General features: G+C 41.4%; 1 protein-coding gene across 1 annotated transcript in view; it reads right to left on the bottom strand.

Moving 5' to 3' along the window:
- Positions 1 to 608: 608 nt before the first annotated feature.
- The window catches only part of BORCS7 (BLOC-1 related complex subunit 7), a 68364-nt gene continuing 44070 nt past the window's right edge, over positions 609 to 24902 (bottom strand). The window contains exons 2-5 of the mRNA XM_085606590.1: positions 22630 to 22692; positions 8822 to 8865; positions 8206 to 8226; positions 609 to 2988 (exon numbers count right to left, since the gene is read on the bottom strand). Coding sequence (XP_085462716.1) covers positions 2937 to 2988; positions 8206 to 8226; positions 8822 to 8865; positions 22630 to 22692 — 180 coding nt within the window. The 3' untranslated portion in view covers positions 609 to 2936. The remainder of the gene's footprint in view (positions 2989 to 8205; positions 8227 to 8821; positions 8866 to 22629; positions 22693 to 24902) is intronic.

The following is a 24902-nucleotide window of genomic DNA, read 5'->3' as shown; positions in this document are numbered from 1 at the left end:
AGAAGCGAGGAAAGGGGTGGTCATTCTCCATAGGAAGGGGGTGCAATGTAGTCTCAGAGTTGCAAGGAAGAGAGCATGCATGGAATAAGTGAACTTCACACTGAGTTAATCAACGAGGGGGGACAGTACACGACTTGCACTCATATGCCAAAGTGCAATCCCCATCCCTTCAGAAATACGTCACAAGACAACTCCTTCACTTCAAAACAACACTTGGGAAGGCAAAGTTACTCTGTTCCTTAAAATATTCAATACAATGAATCACACTGAGCAACATGTTGCTAGGTTGCTAAAATGTTACTCACTCAGTTCACATAGTACGTTTTTAACTGTATACTGATTCTGGAGGAAAAACTCTAGATTTTTATTTATTTTGTTTTTGCCTTGCCTGTTACCTTGTTTAAAGCAGATTTATTAGCTGGCTATTTTATAGAGACTTGGCTGACACAAGAAGTTTGCTATGTGGATTTATTTCTGGCCAAGCATACATTTCCATCCCATAGGGCTTTCATGGATGGGACTCTTGTTGTCCAGATCTCTAGTTCCCAACTTATGAAGATTTGTTGCATGTTTGAAGAACACAGTGGAATGCAAGGTTGCAACTCATGTGGTTTGCAAGAAAATCATATTTTATTTAGTTTATAATAAAAAACAAAACAAAGTGACAAACAAAACATTACATTTGTATACACGGAATGCGTCAATAGTTGGTTCATAATTACATTAGCATTGCTTTTAAAATGTGATAGCAGTTCAGTTCATGTAAACATATTTCCTACAATGTACCTAATATAGACTAGCACTGTTACAGTTTTGTTTAGCATGGCATAAAGTATCCTTGTTTGGGGGATATGCAAGAGTTCGAAAAATGATGCTGACACATTTCAGCTAACTAGAGAGTTAACACACTTTAATCAGGACAAGGAACTAGGCAGTTGATAGGTTATGAATGTTGTAAAGTGCGTAGTTAGACATACGGGTGTTCTAGTACCAGATGTGAATGTGCTGGGACCCCATATAAACCTAAAGCTGACCATATAAGAGTTCATTATTTGTTATTTGTGGCTAGTTGTGTTTGGTGAAAATAAATGACAAAGGGAAAACAAAACTTGGCAGTCATAAGTCATCAACACAGTGTCCTAAGTAAGAACAACATGTTTTTTCTGAGGTTGTGCCGGTGTCCTCTCAATTAATTTACTAGTCAATATAAAAAAGACATAATACTTTACTGCGGTTGTTTAATTATTCTTTTTTGGAAAAACAATTACTTTTATACATTAGAATGTGGCACCTTGGTCTGGGTCTCAGTAGGGGAATCAACTTTTTAAAATTTCTTTGCATAATGTAAATATTTTTTCGAAATATAATTTTCACTAAGGTAACCGAATCAGAAATATGATTACCAGGTGTGGTATTTTGGGTCAGTGTATCTATAACTGAACTATGGAAAATGCAGAATATGTTGAACAAAAGTATACCTTTAAAGTTCTGGTGTCCGCAGGTATATCTGGAGCCATCTGGAAAGAGTGGTTCTCGTCTTTACAGATCAGTCTACATTCAATTGTATCACAGCTACATGGATGTAAGAATAGTCACTAAATGCCATAGTTTCTTTTTGAGTATGATTGTGAGTTAGGTACCTTGTGCTGTTAATGAGAAATTATTTTGATCAATGTATTATGTTAAGATATAACGTGCTGTGGCAAATTTCATGAATCATAAAATAACAATAATCTCTCTTCAATCAATATCAAGACAGTTCTAGATCACCATGGAGAAATCTTTTTATTCAAAAAGATGCATTATTGCTTTAAAAGCTTGTTTATTGAAAGTGGAGTCCACATTGTAACTAATACTGATTTTACACCATTAAGAACAGTGTGATCTTGCCTATAATTATTATGAGTCATATGCTTTTATTATAAAATGTACTTTCATTAGTTTGGTAACATCATACAAGCTACCTAAACTAAAAGATAATTACTTTAGATGCACTGCTACCTTGGAACAATGACTTGAAGGAAAAACCTACTAAATGAAAATCACACCATTGAAGATAACCAGATTGGTGAAAATATTATGGTGTGATAATGTAATGAACCTGAAACTACTGTTCGGGTGGACCGCCAGGTAGGCAAGTGGGAAGACTGACCAAAAAAGCCCACTCTATCGCGGTACTAACAACATCTAAATCAGGCCCTAAGTACAGTCAGTTCATGCCCCTTCAACGGCACCTACAGCAAGACAGTCCTTGATAAAGTATGCAAAGTCGCCACAATCGGCTGCCTACAATTATCAACAGCTCTATAAACCCCCTAAATGTAGAGGGCTGAACATACACTGATCAACATTTCCATTACAAAGCTTAAAAGCTAAATGAATGTTCCGAGCAAATCATTGTAATCGTTCATATATTTTGTGTTACTACATTTTGACATACATTGTTGTTGTCCACATCAAGGGATTGTAGTTTGAAAACCTCTTGTTGTCATAATCCCAAAATATTAAGCTTTCCCATTTTAAATTAGAAATCCAATCTACCATAACTTTGGATCTTCGACAGTTGAAATTGGTATTAATTCGTAAACGGAGGTTTCAAATTAGGAAGCAATTAACTGTGAAGGTGCTATCACTGAAGGAAAAAGGGGCTCCCTCTTTAGTACTAAGACAAGATATTGAATCACTCAAACATGCTTCTCTAAGTTAACAGAGAATGAATCAAAAGGTATAAATTATAAACACTGATAACACTACTGTTTGATAGCAGAACAGACCACCCAGCAGAGGCTCCTTTATTTAAATGAGGAACTTTTAGCAAAGTTCATTCACATTGTATGTCCTCCTTTTCAGCACATTAAATAATGCGTCATGAAGCTAGGAGCTTCGCGCGAGACAATGGGATGTAACCGTTTCTTTATCACTCCCTCTCGGTTTTCTCATCTGAGGAGGTGATTCAGCTGGTCCTGCAAGTTTGAAGACTGTCTGACACTAAAAATGAAACGAACATATTATTCAGATTAAATTGGTGTAAACGGAGATCTAGCCCAACTGCTAATTTTGTGGTCAAGGATATTAGGGAGCATGTAAAATGAAGACAAGAAGTCACAGAATATTTACAACGCTTCAACAAGATTATTTTACCCCCACCTAGAATATAGTAACCAGAACCAATCAAAACAAAACAGTTTAAAAATAAAATAACACAGTTAACATGTATTTCGTGAAGCATTTATAATAATTAACATAACCGAAAGTTAGAATTAAGGTTCATTAGTCTGTACACATTTTCCATGTCTTCACAACTCCGCCAAATATTCAATAAGCTTCTTGGAATGGTGGATCTAAATATCAACGTGCATGCAAGAATAACAGATTTAACATCTTTAGTTCCTTGTTAAAATAAAGTTGTGTACATAAGTTTAATTTCAGCAGAGTGTTACCCTGTGTATGTTTCACACTGAATAATTTACCCTGAAAGTGGGCCCAAACATTCCAAGGAATATTTTCAAATGTTTTCCTGTTTTTCAAAAATGCAATGACTTATTGAATAACATTTTGCATGGGGCCAGCTAATGCACTAAAAGCCTGTTTGTACTAATAATAAGCCAATTAAAATGTGACAATGCTTAGAAATTAGTGCCACAGAGTATGCCAGATAAGTTGTTTTTAACTATATAATTTATTGTGTAAGTAGTCTGGTTGCATCTCCCAGTGCTACTGCTTCTGCACCTTCCCCAGAACTGAAGGTGCACAATCTGCCAGTTGACATGCACACTCCTTCACCCACCTCACTCCACTCCACACTCAACACACACCCAACACCTACTACACCACACCCCTCCCTGTCATATATACTGAATACTTGCTCCCTCACTAAACACACAACTAAACTTTGTGGTCTGCTACACAATCGCTGACAAGACTTGCTCTTCTGGAATGAATTTTGGCTGACTCCCTTGCTGGCCCCACCATCAAGATTTCAAGACAGGACAAACAGACCCAGAGGCAGAAAGGCTACCGTCGCCAAAGAATTCATCCAATGCGCCATAACCTCAGAAAGCACCACCAGCAACATGGAACACTTGACCTTCAAATTCCTCACCACTGCTAACTACATCCTCGTCTACTGCCCCCAAGGGACCAAGTGATAACTTCAGAAGCATCATCATAGACTTTGCCCCCCAATCCTCGACTCCAGTGCCTTCATCCTCCGTAGCAACACCAACTACCACATGGAGGACCTCACCCATACCAAGAAGACCAACTTCCTCTAGGACCTGTCCAATCTTGGACTCACCCAGTGAGTGGAAGGCCCCAAACATTCCGCCAGACACCTATTGGAATCCACATTCACCAGCAACATCAGAGTAGACATGCCAATATGTTCACTTGGACGGACCTACGCCCTTGTCAACTTCAGCATACCTATCCCACACCACCGCAGAAACACCATTGCCATATCTTATTGACGGGACTGCAACAAGATCTCAGAAGCATTCTGGTCTTATGAACTCCTATACCACAAGCCTCGATACAACAACAACCTCCCCAAATTGTTCTCAAACTTCAACACCTAGATCACTGCAAGCGCAGACACCCTTGCTTCGCTCAAAGCCAAGGCTCACCAAAGACTACTGCAAGCAACTTGATCACAGATGTAGACAAAGTCAGAAGGGTACCGACAAGAGCATCTAAAAATCTGTCCTCAGATGCTACCATCAGCAAATTAGAGTAACCAAATGCTCCACACTCACCGACTGAATTGAAAGCAACACCTATAGCTGCAAGAAAATCTTGTAGGTGTACTAGATGCATCATCCTTCTAAAGAATGTATTACTGCGAATATGACAACCCCCCACAGTTTGCCATGAAGCTGGTAGTATAGTATATCTCGGTTTGTGCTATTAGTACAGGGACTGGTAGGGTTTTAGTATTTACCCTGCATGCATGGTGTGATTATATACCACTTTTAAGTTTTCCTTTACCCTGAAGAAGACCCAAGACCTATATAGGCTAACAGAGGTCGAAACATGTTGGTAATTGAAGTATCCGTCTGAGGTCTAGTGATTCATTGCTCTTCACAGGATGACCTGACTTCCATGATTTTAACCATATCAGAGGTCCTCGGCAGTAGGTTTCAAGTATACCCCTAGGATTTGTTTAACTTGTTTTCCTGCCAAATCAACAGGACCTAAGGCATTGTCCTGGCAATAGATTTCTGAGAACTCCCAGGGTCAAGAATAGCTTCCCTCGGTTGAGTCCGCTGGAGTGGCATTGCTCCTAGTCCATTGTGAGAGATCGTCAAATGATGAAACATGCCTTGATAAGTCAAGGGTGAGACGACCTCTCAAAAATCTTTTAATGACCCTATCCAAAAAAGTCTGAACATGCGAATGGATAGCAGTTACTATACTAACCTCAAATAGTTTCGTGTTTTGCAGGGCTGCCATATGCGTCAGTGAGAGCATGGTCTGTGGGGATGTATAAATGTGTGTGTGTGTATGAGTGGGTTATATGTGTATAGGTGACTGAGAGCCTTTGTTGTATGTACGTATGGCACAGGACATTCCTTTCTCCATATGTGACACAGTAACAGGTACAACACAAACACAGAACTATTTTTTTAATGGGAGAAATTTAAGATGCAGAAAAATGTTCTGCACAAATGTCATAATGTGGAACATTTCTCTGTACTTTAAATTTCTCCAATTTGAAACAAATAGCTATTTTTTTCAGTTATGAATATGGCACTGTATATACTAGCCACTGGGAGCAAGATTCCTGCTATGTGTAAAAGCAACACTTTGAAATTAAAGAAATTTAAAGTGAAGAGTTAACTTTGTGTTTATATGGATTCCTTAAAAACCATTTACATTTTCACCCATTTCAAAGCGTTGCATTTACTAACAGCAGGCATGTTGCTCCCAGTGGCCAGTAGACAAGGTGACATATTTATAACAAAATACAGCCACTGGTTCAAAAGGGAGGAATTTAAAGTGAAGAAACATGCTTCTTAAAACATTAAGATGTAATTGGCTTAATTGCAGGTGGAGAAAAACATCAAAATGTAATGTTTTATAGAAACATTTTCATTCACCTTGAATTTCTCCCATTTGGAAAAATAATATACTATATTTTTCTGGTATGAATATGGCATCATATTTACAAGCCACTGGGAGCAAAATACCTGCCACTTGTAAATGCGACACTTTGAAATGGGAGACATTTTTAATGAAGAGTTAACTTATTCAGTAAGTTAACTTCATTTTAATTTTCTCACATCTAAAAGCATTCAGAAACATTATTTTGTTCTCAGATCCAATATCGAGACAAGGACTTTTTTTAAAGAGTTAAATACCTCAGGGCTTCAGTTTTCACCTCAGGCCCCACCCTGGGTGATAAATCCGGAGCGCTGCTCATTATCAGGCTCTGCTATCTGCAGTCTGATGATAATAATGTAAAATAAACACAGCGCTCCCATAAATCCGGAGCGCTGCTCATGATCAGGCTCTGCTATCTGCAGTCTGATGATAATAATGTAAAATAAACACACAACACTTATTTATTGACCTTGTGCTTATTTACTGTGAGCTACTGGTAGCTTGCAATCGACCGACCGGAGACACCTGCTTTGGAGCATCCTTTCAATTGCTTTCAATTTGGTCAGTGAGTATGGAGCATTTGGTGGCTTTGATTAGTGGATGGTAGCGTCTAGGGACAGATTTGTAGATGCTCTTGTCAGTGTCATTCTGACTTTGTTTCCATCTTGCCTTGACAATCTGGATTCAGTCCCAACCACGTTTCAGAAACTACCCTCATCGCCGCCAAGGTTGGCATCTGGATCATCATGGACAGAAATGACACTACAGCCCTCATTCTACTGGACCTTTCTGCAGTATTCGACAGTCTTCCACTCCATCCTTATCCAACAACCGCATGTAGCCAGCTTCCAAGAATCCACACTTTTCTGGATTTCCTCCATCCTAACACACCGCACCCAGTCGTTCAGCTTAGTGCCCCTCACCTCGGACACCATCAACCTCATCCACGGAATTCCAGTAGTATTCTCACAATGCCCAATCCTTTTCAACACCTACATGACTCCACTTATCAACATTATCCTCACCCATGAAATCAACATGGCTTCCTACGCTGGCGACAACCAGCTCTTACTTACCCCCTCTAGCAAGACGGAAATTACCCAGACCAGTTTCTGCAAACTTCATGACCGAGGTCTCCAGATGGATGAAAAACTGTCTCACACCCAAAACCGATAAGACTGTACTGGTAATCTTTGGCAAAAACACCTCTTTTTGGGACTCCCAGCTGGTGGCTTGCCAAACTCGGACTCACACCCGTCCCAGACACCCACAAAGAACCTAGGAATAGTAATTAACAACTAACTCCCCATGACCGGTCAACTGAATGCAGTCTCCATCTCCTGCTTCCACACACTTCAAATGGCTCCCCACCAACACTTCCAGGACCGTCACCCCAAGCCCTCATCATCAGCAAGCTGTACTACAGCAAAGCATTCTATGTTGGAATCAATGCAAACCTTACCAGAAGACGTCTAAACACGTCTAAACATACAAAACTCGGTGGCCAGGCTCACCCTCACCCTCAACCTCCCACCCCACACCTCAAAGAGCAGCACTGGCTCCAAATTCACAAAGGAGCACTCTTCATGCACAAATAAAAAGTCGGACACAACATTGTATAAACTGCATAAACTTTCACAATCCTACCATGCACCTCCGCTCCGCGGGACTCCTACTCATACGCATAACCTGAATACACCGTACCAGATCCGGCGGTTGTGTGCCCTCCTACCTCGCTCCTAAAGCCAGTAACAACCAGCTCCTGCAAATCAGAGTCCGTTCTTCAGTTCTTGAATTCCGCAAGAAAGTTAAGATCTGGCTCTTTAACTACCCCAGGCCCTGGCTATGCCCATAAAACTCCTGCTTTAATGCCAGGATACCCTACTGGGGGAGTTGTGTGCTATGCAAACACACATAACGTAACACTGCACTTAGCGTATGAAGATGCATATGCAGACAGTTTAAATTAATCAGTTGCAGTGGGTTACTGCGTCGGTCAATTATAGAATTTGAGGGGGACAACTGAAACCACAACCCATATCCTTTCCTTGATAAAGCAGTGACAACTGAAGCTAGAGGGATTGCTGAGGGTCAAACACTTACTTCTTCTGAATGGCTTCTTGTCTGCATAAAAGATAAAAGAGAACAATTAAAACTTTAAAAAATAAGACAACTCTTCAGGATACACAATAACGGCCTTATTAAGAGAGAAAATGTTCCAATACTTTTTTCCCTATCTTCTAAATGATAACTTTCAAGATGGTGTGAAAATGTACACATTTTCAAGGGAAAATGTCTTCGGATATCAAATATTAATTTTTACATTCTGGTAGAGGGTTTTAGGTCAATTAGTAACACAGTGTGCAAGTTTCTGAATGTGTGCAAAATATTTAAAGGTGGAATATTCACGTTTTTGGACTAGCTTTCGCAATATCCGAAACACTCAGAAAGACATGAGATAGGAGCTTTTTAAGAGGTCACGTGGACCCCACCTGTCAAGCATCTTGCCGTGATAGCCCTCAGTATTACATAGCATGCCTCTATGGTCTTGTTTGGGTACATGTAGTCATTCCTGCCTATAACTCTCTAAATTCAAGACAGATTCACTCAAATGTGAATCTTACACAATCACTAACAAGTGGGTACAATGTTTAATGCAGAAGCTTTAGAACAACAGTTTAAAAGTAAATCATTACTTCCCCCCAGAAATGTCACTTACTGATACTGAAGATGAGTTGTTATAATGGCCATTTTTCTTAGACTCTGTAAAGAAGGTAAAGATGTATCAGAACCATGTAGCTGTGTATATTTACTATTACATTGTACAAAAACCAACAAAACAACCTATGCCTGTATCTAAATAAGAGAAGGAAACTAAGGTGTGAGAGAGACATACTTTTATAAGCTAGAAATTAAACATTGTTCACAAATAGTGTTATTGTGGCTCCATTATTGTAATCCTGGAACAACAAAGGAGGAAAGTGACCTAATTGTCATTATTATATAACACAGTTGGGGGTTGGGGGGGAGAGAGTCAAGATGAAACATCAGCAGGCACACTTTCTCCTTCTTTGGTCACCACACTGCTACATTAGGGTGGAGGCCAGCTCCTGATGCGCCATTGAACTGCCGGGGTTGGGCTGATGCAAAAGTGAAGCAAAGGGAACAGGAGGCAAAAATACACGCCTCAGTTGGCACAAGAAAATGGCACACGGGCAGTGAAGCAGCAAAGGAAGTCCCACATGGACCAGGCTTTCACCTGGAGGCAGGGAACAAGGAAGAGGCACCTTCTGACCTACTTCTCAGTTCAAAACCAAGTTTATTTAGACTCCATAGTCCTTACACACATAAAACAGCATAAATACAATACATAGAAAAAAAGAATTTCATACACTCAGTCTCTTAAAAATCATGATTTAAAATACTATACCATATTTCAGGCCTAGTAGTTCACTTTACATAGCATAAGACAAGCCTTCCCTTGCTAACTCTGGTCGGGTTTCATTTGATTCTATATAAACTCCCCCCAGTCATTAGCAATGAATACATCAATTTACAGATCTAAATTAACATCCTTAAACCTTCATTTGGATCATATGTCTTATATCCGCTGTGCAAGCAGGGGGGCATAGTAATACTAGACCCCTTTCAAGATTTCTTTTGCTCTTTGCATAAACCTCCCCAGGGCACAAGCTGTATCGAAATTCTTCATCTCAGTTAAAAATTCTGCTGCCTGTGGCCTATTAGTTATACTATACTTTTTAAAAATTGGGCATAAAATCTCCTTCAATAACTGTAAAACCATTGAACAATCCAATAAAATATGTAAAAAATCACATGTTGTCCCCAGGATACAGTTGCACTTCCCATAACTACCAATCATTAGTCTGTTTGTCTCATTATTATGATACTAGGGGTTAACACCGATTCTCAGCCTTAAAACCTCACTCCTCAAGCGGCGACAGGACAACCTGTCAATATAGGGAAACTTAGCAGCATTTTGCCACGACAAGGCCATAAAACATACTGATTTTTTCCCCATGAGGTACTCCTGGTCACATGATATTTCTTTTCCCAGGTACCTAAGTTCCATCCTCTCAACTTCAATTTGTAGTGTTAAGGGACTAATCCTGAGACTCAACACTCTACCTGCTTTAATGATACAGTCTCTAACCCCTTTTGCCCATGATAGATCACTCTTCAAGATCTCGTTTCTACACCATTGGGAATCTTTATTTACATCTTCGAGACCCAGACGCTGCCAAAATCTTACTAGGAAGCAAAGGGTGGGGTGGGCCTGCACACCTGTTTTTAGAAAAGTTTTAACCTCTTCGGTGCCCGTGACGAACTGGACTCGTCATGGGCCGCGGTGGCGCTGTGCCCATGACGAGTCCAGCTCGTCACAAACCCCGCCCGCTAATGTAACGGCCGGCACAGGGCGGGGAAAGGGGCGGGCACCGAAGGGGTTAAACGTGTCGTATTTATATAACACCTAGAGTGTAAGGGCTCTTTTTAGCGTGCTTTCACGAATAGGGATGTGAGTCTACATCCCTGGTTATTATAGTGAACGGAGGAGGTTGTGGAAAACCAAAACCTGCGTGAATCACTGCTTAGACCCAAAGGTCTCAATAAATGTAAACCATAAGTACATTCAATATACCAAAACGAGATGTTGTTTGTAAAAGACAAAACAGTTACACTTTTAAAAAAAGAGTGCAAACGTCAGTGATGCTTCACAGTATTCTTTGTATTATAAACAATTTACCATAGATGTATTGTTAACCTCACAATTCATCTGCCATGTACAATAAATGCCATGATACACTTAAACAATGTTTGATGAAAGATCCCAATGCATTTCGGGTTTATACATAACCCTTCGTCAGGGGCTATAAAAAAAAAAATAGAACAATGAAACGTATTCTCTTTGTCGTATCTTGAGGACCTCCAACAGGAACTACAACAAAAGACCATGTAAATATGTATTAAAAATCAGAAAAAACAACTTACTTAAATTTCTCATAGGATTTGCACTCAGAGAGTCAAGAGAGAAGTGACTGAAAGGAAGGTAGGTGAAACAGTGCCCTTCACCTAAGAGTAAAAGTACTCAGCGTACTCAATATTGCCAAAAAGGTGTCGAGTATAAAAGTTGTCTGCATGTGTTATTAGACCAATAAAGTTGTCTGCGTGTGTTGATAGACCGATAGAATACTCAAAAACGCTTAGATATAAGCTTACCGCGTCGTATTTCACCTAAATCAAATTGGAGTACAAGATTTTACATGTGGTAGCTTCTGCAAAATAAAAAGACAAGCACAGACTTGTAATGTCCCAAACCTTCTGTTAAACCAAAGAACTATAGAGGATTGTTAATGGTGGCGAAAGCTTACCCTCGCAGAACGTCTGTTGCCGTATCCTACTCCTTGTATCTGTCAGTGGATCAAATAACGAACCTACAATCAAAAATGGGACTTACTATCAACTAGAGCCACCAGGACTTCTACGCCATTTAACCCAAAACTGTAGAAAGTTTATGGAAGCAAAAACGCTTCCGTATCTCACCATAAATGAAAACCAGCCACCTATTCCCTGGATTACTTTCGACAATTTTCGACGTGTTGAACAAGCGCATGCGTGGCGTATTACCGCTCATGCCTTTGTAGCGAATTCTCTGGTAACAAAAATAAATGAGGGACTCCCTTTGAAAATCGTATGTGGTCTTGTCAACAGAAAAAAACTAACATGAACAATGAAGTGCGCTGATAGTTAAATGCGATAAAAATCGTTATGGAGTAATTAACGAAAAATGTATAGGGAAATACATGAGCATGAGTCTACAGCTAGAAGAAAGAAGAATAAACTCTAGTCTTGAACAGTAATATATCATTATAGAGGAATCCGAGTGCAATACAGGATTCCCTTAAAAAAACGTGCGTGATCTTGTCTACTCGAAAAGAACATTGAGGTGTGCTAATTGTGATTTGCGATAAGGATCGAAATAAATGCTTTCTTGGACACTAACAATGTACTTAATACCAAATAAATGAAAATGTATAGAGGAATATGCAGGAGTGTAACGTAACATTATATGGGACTCCGAGTGCAAATCCTGTACAGGAGAAATTATTGAAACTTTTGAGTTATAGAAACAAAAATGCAGATAGAGATATTAGATAAAGCATAGTAATTCATAATGATCATTTAGACCTCCCGGAATAACTGTTCCTAGAAATTTAATCCAATGTGTTTCTCTGCATGCAAGAGCTGTGTTCATGTCGATATCTGTTCGCATGTGCAAGCGCTCTAAGATTGTAAAATGTATTTGAGGGGTTGTATGTGATGCATGAACCCAGTGTGTTACTAGGGAGGAATTCATATTTCTATTACGAATCCTACTTTTATGCTCGATCATCCTTGTTTTTATTCTTCTGCTGGTTCTCCCAACGTATACAAGTCCACATGGGCACTTGATAGCATAGATCACCCATTCTGTATTGCAGGGTTTATTTAAGGATCCTCCACTTTTTGCGCACACTAGGTCTAAAAATCTGAGGGAACTACTCAAAAGAAAAGCTATCACGAGAAGTCTGAATAAATTAGGCATGAAAAAATGCCATAATTGCGGGCAATGTGGCAATGTAATTCTTGGCAATGTCTTTACACATCCGCACACAGGTGAAAACATAATACTGTAGCACACATCGGACTGCAATACAGAATGGGTGATCTATGCTATCAAGTGCCCATGTGGACTTGTATACGTTGGGAGAACCAGCAGAAAAATAAAAACAAGGATGATCGAGCATAAAAGTAGGATTCGTAATAGAAATATGAATTCCTCCCTAGTAACACACTGGGTTCATGCATCACATACAATCCCTCAAATACGTTTTACAATCTTAGAGCGCTCGCACATGCGAACAGATATCGACATGAACACAGCTCTTGCATGCAGAGAAACCCATTGGATTAAATTTCTAGGAACAGTTATTCCGGGAGGTCTAAATGATCATTATGAATTACTATGCTTTATCTAATATCTCTATCTGCATTTTTGTTTCTATAACTCAAAAGTTTCAATAATTTCTCCTGTACAGGATTTGCACTCAGAGTCCCATTATAATGTTACGTTACACTCATGCATATTCCTCTATACATTTTCATTTATTTGGTATTAAGGACATTGTTAGTGTCCAAGAAAGCATTTATTTCGATCCTTATCGCAAATCACAATTAGCACACCTCAATGTTCTTTTCGAGTAGACAAGATCACGCACGGTTTTTTAAGGGAATCCTGTATTGCACTCGGATTCCTCTATAATGATATTTTACTGTTCAAGACTAGAGTTTATTCTTCTTTCTTCTAGCGGTAGACTCATGCTCATGTATTTCCCTATACATTTTTCGTTAATTACTCTGTTAGTTTCCATGAAAGTATCCATAACGATTTTTATCGCATTTAACTATCAGCGCACTTCATTGTTCATGTTAGTTTTTTTCTGTTGACAAGACCACGTACGATTTTCAAAGGGAGTCCTTCATTTATTTTTGTTACCAGAGAATTCGCTACAAAGGCATGAGCGGTAATACGCCACGCATGCGCTTGTTCAGCACGTCGAAAATTGTCGAAAGTAATCCAGGGAATAGGTGGCTGGTTTTCATTTATGGTGAGATACGGAAGCGTTTTTGCTTCCATAAACCTTCTACAGTTTTGGGTTAAATGGCGTAGAAGTCCTGGTGGCTCTAGTTGATAGTAAGTCCCATTTTTGATTGTAGGTTCGTTATTTGATCCACTGACAGATACAAGGAGTAGGATACGGCAACAGACGTTCTGCGAGGGTAAGCTTTCGCCACCATTAACAATCCTCTATAGTTCTTTGGTTTAACGGAAGGTTTGGGACATTACAAGTCTGTGCTTGTCTGTTTATTTTGCAGAAGCTACCACATGTAAAATCTTGTACTCCAATTTGATTTAGGTGAAATCACGACGCGGTAAGCTTATATCTAAGCGTTTTTGAGTATTCTATCTGTCTATCAACGCAGACAACTTTATTGGTCTAATAACACATGCAGACAACTTTTATACTCGACACCTTTTTGGCAATATTGAGTACGCTGAGTACTTTTACTCTTAGGTGAAGGGCACTGTTTCACCTACCTTCCTTTCAGTCACTTCTCTCTTGACTCTCTGAGTGCAAATCCTATGAGAAATTTAAGTAAGTTGTTTTTTCTGATTTTTAACACATATTTACATGGTCTTTTGGTGTAGTTCCTGTTGGAGGTCCTCAAGATACGACAAAGAGAATACGTTTCATTGTTCTATTGTGCTTTATATCCCCCGACGAAGGGTTATGTATAAACCCGAAATGCATTGGGATCTTTCATCAAACATTGTTTAAGTGTATCATGGCATTTATTGTACATGGTAGATGAATTGTGAGGTTAACAATACATCTATGGTAAATTGTTTATAATACAAAGAATACTGTGAAGCATCACTGACGTTTGCACTCTTTTTTTAAAAGTGTAACTGTTTTGTGTTTTACAAACAACATCTCGTTTTGGTATATTGAATGTACTTATGGTTTACATTTATTGAGACCTTTGGGTCTAAGCAGTGATTCACGCAGGTTTTGGTTTTCCACAAAATCTTACTAGGGACATACAGGCTGTTAAGCCCCATGAAGTAATACCTGGTTCGAGCCTCACTGACTGCACCATTAAAGACTTCGGCAGTAAAAGTAAGTTTTTCAGGGCTTTTCCTTCCTCAACATCCCAGCACCCGGGCAGTGAAGCAGCAAAGGAAGTCCCACATGGACCAGGCTTTCACCTGAAGGCAGGGAACAAGGAAGAGGCATCTTCTGAACTACTACATAGGGGCAACCACAAACCAGAGGAACGGCGGGGCTGCCATCACCCGCAGTCCATTGAAGTGGAGATAAAATGGTAACCACTGCCACACATCGAAGCTGGGCCACGGGCCATGCTTATACAGAGCAAGTGCCTCTAGAAAATTGAGGGAGAGGGAACACAGCTGGCAGCCTCCACCCAAGAGAACTACAGGTGAGGGATGTGAAGGAATGCAGTCACAACAACTAAATCATCCTGAACAGCCCTGGGGTCTAAGGGGTGAAACAGGGCTAGTGTGGCAGAGTTGTTCCCTGGAGGAAGTTGGTGATTCAAAAAGAGTCTCACTGACAAGGTGGGACTGCGCCCGACTTCCAGAAGTCACAGATGGGAGGCACACATACCTGGTGAGGAGAGACTGCAGCACCCTGTATCCGTCTGAACCGTCCCAACAAGACAAACACTTGGAACAGAAATAAAGGGCTGAGCCACATGGTGACAATGAACACTGGGGGCACCACTTACAGAGTGGGATTCTGTGACCTCAACACAGAACAGCGAGACCCCAGTCCTACTGCAGGAATCCATATCTAGTCAAAAAGAAGCGAGTCGTCCATGGAGTCAGCCATACGGGCATTGTAGCAGGGATCTTACACTACACATGGAAGCATCAACGGCAGGGGAGGCCACACAATAATCCGCTGAAAGGGCCCTCTGCAGATTCTGGGGTGTTGCCCTCAGCTGTGAACCTTTGCTGAGAATAAGGGGTGACGGGGCAACAAAGACTCTGGGAGACTTTTATAAACCCTCCCAGTCATGCAGCCCTGCACACTAGGAGAGGAATGGTGTCTGACAGCAAAAAGATGGCTCCCTTAAAGATATGCTTCTTCAATCCATCAATACCGATCCCAACTCCCAGTGAAGGAATAAAACAGATGACACTGAAGAATATCCTGGTGAAGCAGGAAGAGGAAAGAATGGAAGTGCCCTTCATACACCAATATCTGGAAAACTTGCTCTCCAACATCAATGAGGAAGCAACTGGTTTGTGTACAGATCTGAAAAATCAAATCTGATATATGAAGAAAGAAAAAGGCAAGATGGATGACAGGCTTGGACTTGGAGGTGCATAGAGGCTACAGAAAGGAGGTTTAGGAGTTCGTAAAGCAGGAACTTCTCACATTAAAAGAACAGAATGTCATCCTACAAGACACGTTGGATGACCTGGAAATGACAACATGCCATAATAGTATAAGATACAAATCTGAGGGGTTCCGCTACACAAAGAAGGAAGAAATGTAGAGAAATATGTGAAGGGTCTCTTTAGACATCTGCTGGATCCACACTGCCTGAGCAATACTCAGTTGGACATAATCCAAAAGGTGGCAATCTCTCTACAGCAAGATTGCCCACCACCAAAGGAAACCTTGGGAGAGACCATCCATCACTACTTAATAACTAATAGTCATCTATTGAAGCACAATAAGATGCCCTGAAAGCAGTGGCTAGGGAATACGCAGTAGCCTAGTCTCCGGCCTCTGATAAGGACACAAAATAGATGATGAACCAATTGAATAAACAAGTACAGGAGCTAGAGGGCGTGCACTACATGACTGAATAACGGAAGGTATGGAGGCAACTGGTGGCATCTAGGGCCCAACTTAACACCTTGGATCTGAACACAGCAGAGTATGTTCTATTGCGTACTAAGCAAATGGTCAGTGGAAGCAATAGGGCAGGTAAACTATTGGCATGCAAGCAAGGCATTCCATACCAATTACTAAGGCCTACATTAGGCTGAGGATCCCCAAAGATAATGTGTGAGCAATATACAGCTAACATGCCAATCCAACCTCAGACTAGTGCCCAATCAGAGCCTGTAGAACATCCAATCAGACCAAAGGAGATTATCACTTCAATGGCTAAGCTAAAAATTGAAAATGTCCTGGGCTGCATGGCCATACTCCTCTGTTCTATGAACTAGTCAGTAAACAAGTGGTTCCTTTGCTTATGAAGGGGTTTAACATATACGCAGAAAAAGGGCAGATCATGAAATACATGTTAAAAATTAGATTAATGGTTATTACGAAGATCGGGAAAATACTCCCTTAATCGTAGCTCCTACTGCCCCATCTCACACCCATACCCAGATGCCAAATTTTTTACATGGAAATTAGTGGCTAGATTAGAGCAGTTTGTGCCAGATCTCAGGGATCTGGATGATTAAAGGTGTATCCAAGGAAAGAGTAACAGAAGACAATAGTGAGAAGATACTACACATAATCGATAATATGCACAGAGCTGGTAAGAAAGCCTCACCGCTGTTGCTAAATGTAGAGAAGGTATCTAACCCAGTCAAATGGAAATTCTTGCAGGACAATTGGCATTGCCCCCAGGTATAGGCATTGGGTGAGGACTGATGAGCAGCTATTGGGTCCCTTTTGTATTGACACTTATTCAAGAGCTGTAGTGATAGGCTGAGAGACCAAGCAGGAATGTCCCTTATCGCACTTTTGTATTCCCTAATGACTGAATTATTGTCTGAGAACATCAGGCACAATGCAAACATTAAAGACTATAAAGACTGGAAGAAATACATAAACACTGTCCCTATATGAGGACAATATGCTCCTGTCACTGATGGCGCCTGAGGCCTCTGTCCCAGTCCTTTTACGGGAGCTGCAACAATATAGCAAGGTGTCAGGGTTTAAGGTTAATATGGAGAAAATGCAGGCCCTAAACTTGTCGATCTCCTACGAGGCCCTAATTTAGCACCAATACCATGCCTAGTCCTCTGGGCTTCTGATGGGATAGAATATTTCAGTATTACCATGACAAAATAACGAATTCACTCATAGATGCCAATATCAACTCATGTCTGTGAGAAGTTCATAGGGACTTGCAAATCTGGCACAACTGTGGTCGCTTCTGTCTGGGCTGCATAGATAATGACCATGCTGCCTCACCCCCTTCAGACCATAGCCCTTCTGTTATCAGGCCCAAACACTCTGCCCTACAAAAAGCCATAGTGGACTTCATATGGATAGGCAGTCAACCCATGATTACAAGACAAAGGACTCTTAGACACATGCAACAAGGCAGACTGGGGATTCCAGACTTAAGTACTACCAGACCACACAACTCCACTACACGTTGAAGTGGGGAAGAATGGAGTCTCAAAAACACTGGTGCTACATAGACCAGGTGATATCTGGTACACCCATCTGTGAAGGAATCTTGGCTGAAGAGGCAAAGAGCATGGGGACTGTACTCGCCTCCAGTCAATAGGGCACACTCGCCCTGCAGAACTGGATCACTTAGCTTAAATGCTGGTCAACTTCCCCCTCAGCTTTTACACCAATAAGTGCTAACCTGCAGTTCCCCCAGCTCAAGATCCTCAATCGTTTAATGCACGGACGAAAGTTAGGTGCATTCAAGTAGGACTCCTCTTTGACGAGGGGGTAAATAAAGGTTTTGTACAACTAAAATTGGTATTCTGGGCTTATGGAGAGAAAAAAGTTTCACTATTGGCAGGTAACACATTGAGTGATGCACCCAGTGGTTAGAATGGTACCACCAGAAATACCACCCCTTTCGAAAAATGGCTGCTGTTGAAAGGAGACAAGTGTTAAGTATGTAAAATACGTCACAGGTATCTTCGTTAGAGACAGCAGTGAATTCGATCCTACTGGTACCACACTCCAGTGAAGTTACACGAACGGGAAAAAAATGAGAAGCTAGCTGCTCGACAGGTCTCAACGTGGGAGGCATACTAACACATTTATTATGAGAATGCTGACGATGTTATCTTCAACACAGTGATTCCTGTTAGCACTCTACTGGGTCTCCCAAACACAGCCATTCTCACTAAATTCCCATAGGGGGGAAACAAATGTTGCTGGTGCTATTGGGGGCTAGAGAAATGCTTTTAACCCAATACGGGGGGAGGGGGGAGGAGAAGTACCAGGGTTCCCTGAAAGGTTACAAAAGTCTAGCTCTACCTAGGTATGGTGCTATCAGTTTCTATTACCACAAGATGCTTTGACACATTTGGGAACCCTTTCTTAACATGTTGTCGTCGAAATATAGGTAATTCCCTTGTCTTAAATAAATTGAGAGCAATAAAAATAATTGAGCCACAAAACTCTCAACTGCCGCAAACAACTACAACTCATACAGTGTGTACAGTAGCAAAGTAACCCAGAAGGAACATGAGATTTCGGACCTGTACCACAGACTCTGATGGAACAAGAGAGGAGGGGAGTGCTGCCGGATCCTTCCCCTGCTCCCCTTCTCTACCAGGCCTAAGAAAAAACCAGCCGCAGGCGGGCTCCCTCCCTAATGGGAAAGTTGGTTGTGGTGAAGAGTTGGTTAATGCATAACCAAGGCATCTTTCACCAAATGATTCCAACTTTTACAGGACTCAATGTGGAATAATATGAGTTTTTCTGGCTTTACCCAGAAAGAAATACCCATCTTTGTTATTCGCAGGCAAAATACCTCTAGGAATTACAAAACAAGTCCTGGGCACACGTATACAGTTACAGTTGGTACAAAATTAAAATTATAAGGAGGTCCACACCGGTAGTTCCATGAGAGTTGTTTTAACGCCTGGCGTTTTTTTCTTTAACGAAATACTACTCACATAAAACAACTCTCATGGAACTACCGGTGTCGACCTCCTTATAATTTCATTTGTGTACCAACTGTATACGTGTGCCCAGGACTTGTTTTGTGATTGTATTGTTATGGGCTTCTAGCTCATAACTTATACAGGGGTTTTGGGTCTTTCCCTGACCTGGTTGCACCGTGAAGCATTTGTTCTTCGTTCATGCACCGTTAACCTGCTTGAGCGCCACTGACCTGCTCCTTCAAAAACCCTTTGCAGAGACTACACCTCTAAGAGTTAGCTTGGGAAAATCTCCCAAATGCATGCGCCATTTGTGCCGGACTCGTAGTGAAAAATTTTGAGCAAAAATTGTTTGATCCAAATTTAACAGTTGCCATGCAGGTCAGAATGAAGTCATTATTATTATTATTTTTTATTGAGCAGAAGCATAAGATAAATCAATACATCATATATAAAACATAAAACCGGTTCCAACAATAAACACATTCATTTAAAAGATTGGGATCCATTATTGCTTCAATGTTATATTTCCTGTTGTTGCTTTGCCTAATGTAGAAGTGCAGCATGCAGGGGCGACAATCAAGTCACATCTTAAGTTAAAAAAGTAAAAATCGACAATTTTACCAATTCGCATTAATCGAGCGCACATTATTAAACACTTTCATTAATACATTTGGGCTAAGCAAGGTGCTATTGTTAAAGTGCAGTCCTTTTGCCTACCATAAAGAGTATTTATCCCTGCCTCCCAATAAAATTACTCTAAAACTTACTACAGTGCATCGGGTTCAGCAGCAGACGACTCATATTATAAAGCGCGATTGTGGCTAAACAATTCCTTGAGCCCAATTTTTATCCCGCTTTCACATGTGTAGGCTTTCTACTTCATCCATATATTTCCATACAGCAGTACATCTTAATGGCACCAACCTTTTAGCATAGCCCTCTGCGAATTATTTGTTCGAATCATTTTACTGTGCAATTCTAGGTAGGCTGGTACTTTTGTGGTCCTCCAGTTCTGCAGAATCAAGGATCATGCCACTATAGAGGCGATTGTTATGAAGGTTTCCTCCCTTTAGACACTGGCAAGTTTTTTCTCTGCCTTGCTAATCCAACACGTACTATTGCCGCCTATGGTTCGAGTCTACTCTGTAGGCCAAGGCTAAGAGAGGGAAAAACTCTCTCCCAAAACTGTGTTAACATCGGGCAGGTAAAAAAAAATATGAAGCCAGCCTCCTGCTCCCAGTTACTGGCAAAGAAGGCATCTATTCTCTACTTCTGGATGCATTTTATGGAGCGCTATGGGAGTATAGTATGCCATCCAGTGTGAATAAAATGACATTCTTTTAAAATTTGCCTCTTTTAATACTTTGTTGCCAAATTGTGATATCGCCTGCCACTCTAGCTCAGAGAAAGTACATTGCGTTGCCTGAGTAATCTTGTCTAGGAAACTTTTTACTGTGAGGCACGCCCCTTGACTCCGTAAACGTCTGTACCAATTTCCCATCCCTCTTAGCTTTGTTCTAAAAAGAGCAGCAATTGTAGATGTTAAACCTGTGCTAAATGGGGGACAATTTCTTTTCAATAGATGTATAATCTGAAGATAATCAGAAAATACACATCCCCCCCCCCCCCCCCCCAAAAAAAAAGCTCCCATAGGGCTCCAAACCTAGCTTGGATCTCCTGCCAATTAATACTTCTGCCTCCCACTATAAAATGTCCTAGTTCTTTAAAACCATTTGCTTTCCAAAACCATTACTGAATATTCTGGATTTGAAGGCCCAAGCTTTTACATTACATGAGCCACAAGTACTCATACCCTGCCGAATGAGCCTTCATAGAGTACAATGCCTGAAGTCTGGTGCAATACTCCTGTAGTGTCTTATATGTCGTTTTTTGGGGTCTTTATAAAAACCGGAATCTGAGATCCAGCTTCCTGTACCATCTTGTAAAAAAAGAAACTATCCAAGGATCCCTTGCAATCAATTAAACAAACTATCATATCCAGAGAAGAGGCTTCATAGCATGTACAAACTTGGGGGAGTGCCAACCCCCACGAGTCTGTTGAAGCACTGGAAATTTGACCCTTGAAACCTTCTTAATCCAGATAAACTGTCGAAAAATTACTTCTAGTTCTTTAAAATATGTTGTGTTCATTTTTATCTGGACATTTGTAAAAAGAAAAATCAATAAAGGTAAAATATACATTTTTATGAGAGCTACATGGCCAATTAATGTAAGAGGAAGAAGTGTCCATCTGTATAGTAGGCTTTTGATTTTTTTCAACATTGCCTCATAATTCAATTTAGACATTTCCGCATAACGATTGGGGACATATCCCCAAATATCGAATCGGGTTGGGGGAGAGACCTTGCTGTTGAAGATTACAAGGGAGAATATCACAACAGGTATTAAGCAACAACATTTCTGTCTTGTTTAGATTGATGTTATAACCCCCAATTAATTCAAACTGCACAAATTCTGTCAACGTTGTTTCGATATTCTGCTCTTCAGGTCGAAGATAAAGAATTATGTTGTTCGCAAACTATTTTAATTTGGACATTCCTAGTATTGGTGCATTTATCTCCAAATTTGGCTTAATCCGGACAGCCAGTGGTTCAATAAAGAAAGCAAACAACTTGGGGATAAGGGACAGCCCTGTCGGGCGCCCCGATTTATATCAACCGTCCCTGCTAAGTTAGAATTTATAAAGACCTGAGCCTGTGCAATGAAGTCATTATGATATGAGGTTTTAAGCCACAAAGATCAATTTAAATTATAACCACTAAGACCACCTGCCTACTTGTATGTACATTGGAGAGCGATTAAATCAAAGGTATGCTTTAATAATGCTATGATTACTGATCAACTAACGGCAGTCTTAATATCATGTCCAGGAAGCTGGCAACTCCAAAGGCTTTTTAAATAACCACAGAATGTACACTTCTATTTCCCTTGTGAATACTGTCATAATTCTGCACATTATTGTGAAGTACACTGTAAATGTATGCACATATGTGATTTAGAAAAAGATCCAACAAAAGATGCCTTACATCTTCAGAATGCAATATTGAATCTTCCTGCATCACCATGTTTCTAGCAGCTTGACCAAGGAGCTGTAGAATAAAAACAAACACATTAAAGCATTTTTAAACATTCTATGCCATAGGATATGTTCGTCATAATATAGATTTTTGCTTAAATATAAAAATAAATGTTAGAAGATGGGCATCCCATTTCCAGTGGATATGTATACGTTTGTTATTGATCATTTGTTGAACACTGATAGATTAAGAAAATATTTAGTGTTTCTCAATACTCCATATCTTCAAGCCCACCAATCAAAAATAGTTTGGACACTAAGTGGTATGAATCTAAAAGGAGGCAGACTATGCTGCACAAAAATGTATTAGCAGTTAACTACTCCACAGGTACATTCTCAACCTGAAAATAATTGTTGGCCTTCCTATGTATGTGCCATGTTTTTGTTTGTTATTCCTCAAGCTTGCAGTGACACAAGCAAATTACATTGTGACACAGTACCAAGAGTATGTGTGTATTTATGCATGTCTGAGTTTGTGTACATTAGTACATTAAAAGCCAGACCTGTGGGATCGTGGATGGGGAACAATATAGCTTGGCAGTTCGGGCTGGACTGTTCCCATGAGGCACAGGGTCAGACTGATTTGCATTTGTCTGAACTGGGGTGGCAGAGTGGGCTAAAGAACGGTGGTGGATTAAACCCAGATCAGTTGACTGGGGGTGAGTGCTTGCAATGTTCAACACTCCGTCCATCATTTCCTTTGGTTTTGCTTTGTTCGCCATAAGTTGGCAGGGTATGCTCAGACCGGAGTCCCTTGCTCACTTTGCCACTGGATTCAAGCAAACCTGGCTGAAGACGGCTGAAAGGCCAGAAACCGGTCCTAGGAAGCTTGTTTCCGGTCCAGGGAAGACATGGCTTGGCAGTTTGGGCTGGACTGTTCCCATGAGGCACAGGGTCAGACCGATTTGCATATGGCCATGTCTGAACTGGGGTGGCAGAGTGGGCTAAAGAACGGTGGTGGATTAAACACAGATCAGTTGACTGGGGGTGAGTGCTTGCAATGCTCAACACTCCGTCCATCATTTCCTTTGGTTTTGCTTTGGTCGAACAATATAGCTCACACATCCCTCTGAAACACCTGGCTGGTACCCGATATCCTGCATGAATCCTGCCTCCCTGAGAATCATTGAACCAGGGGGAAATGCAACACTGCCTGCTGAGCGCCTTCAGGAGGAGCCGGTGATCACCGACACCATTCGGGGTGGCTCCTGTGCATGGTGCAGCTTGCTGCGGCCTTCGCAAGCTGCAGGGAAGTGACGCCAGGGGCTCTGCAGCCCAGGAACGGGGGTGCTGACCCCCACCTTGAAAGCCTGCTGTGTCCGCATTCACCGGATGACCTGGAGGAAGTTGGGGCCCTCATTGACACTTATGGTGACACTCAGTGTGGTCCAGGGGACAGGAGTGGCCTGGGCAGGCCCCGGGGTGAGATCCTACAGCTGCCCGATCTCCGAGACACCTGGAAAGAGCAGAGAGGAGGCAAGCGCTGCCGGCTCCTTCTCCTGGCCCCATTCTCTGCCTGGCCTGAGACAAACCGAGCTCCAGGTGGTCCTCCCTAATATCTAGACCCAGAGAGACCACCCCCACACACTGTCTAGCACGGGTAGGGGAGGGCCAGGAGGACACGCTCCCGCTTTCACAGTAATCAGGACCTGGAGGCTTTTAATCATCCGCAGAGAAACCATGCTCCAAATGTATCCCTGTTCTGGTCTCATCTTGGAAGCACACTGGGAGACACCCCTATGCTGGGATGGCCCACCTTGATGGACTGAGGCCTATGCTATACTCCTGGAACTGATGAAAACAGTGCTGGTGGCCCACCGGTGCTCCCTGTGCTATTATAGCACGCGTCCTCAACTACCGTGACAGAGATTTGAGTCTACAGATTGTTGGGGGAGACGCTATATGAATCATCTAAAATCCTGCCCTTCCCAGACGACACTAGGCTGGTCCAGTTAAGCAGACGTTGTGTGCCATGAACACTAAGTACATGCTACTGTTCACAAGCAAGCTCAAAATAACCTTCCGAGGGAAAGCCCTGTTCTTCGAGCACCGGGACAGGGTCTGGGAGTGGGTCGAGACAGAGGCACCCCACTAGGTGCCTCACGGAGCTGTCATGGACAACTACAGGTGAGACAATGGGGCTGGCGTTAAGTCGCACAGAGGGACCCTGGCAAGGGAGGCGCAGACGGGCACATGGAGGTCCCTGCAGTAAGAACTATGGGT

This window comes from Triturus cristatus, chromosome 1_2 (genome assembly GCF_964204655.1).
Source record: "Triturus cristatus chromosome 1_2, aTriCri1.1, whole genome shotgun sequence".
NCBI classification, from domain to species: Eukaryota; Metazoa; Chordata; class Amphibia; order Caudata; family Salamandridae; genus Triturus; species Triturus cristatus.
Note: the sequence above shows the minus strand (reverse complement) of the source record. Positions and strands in the feature narration are given on the sequence as shown.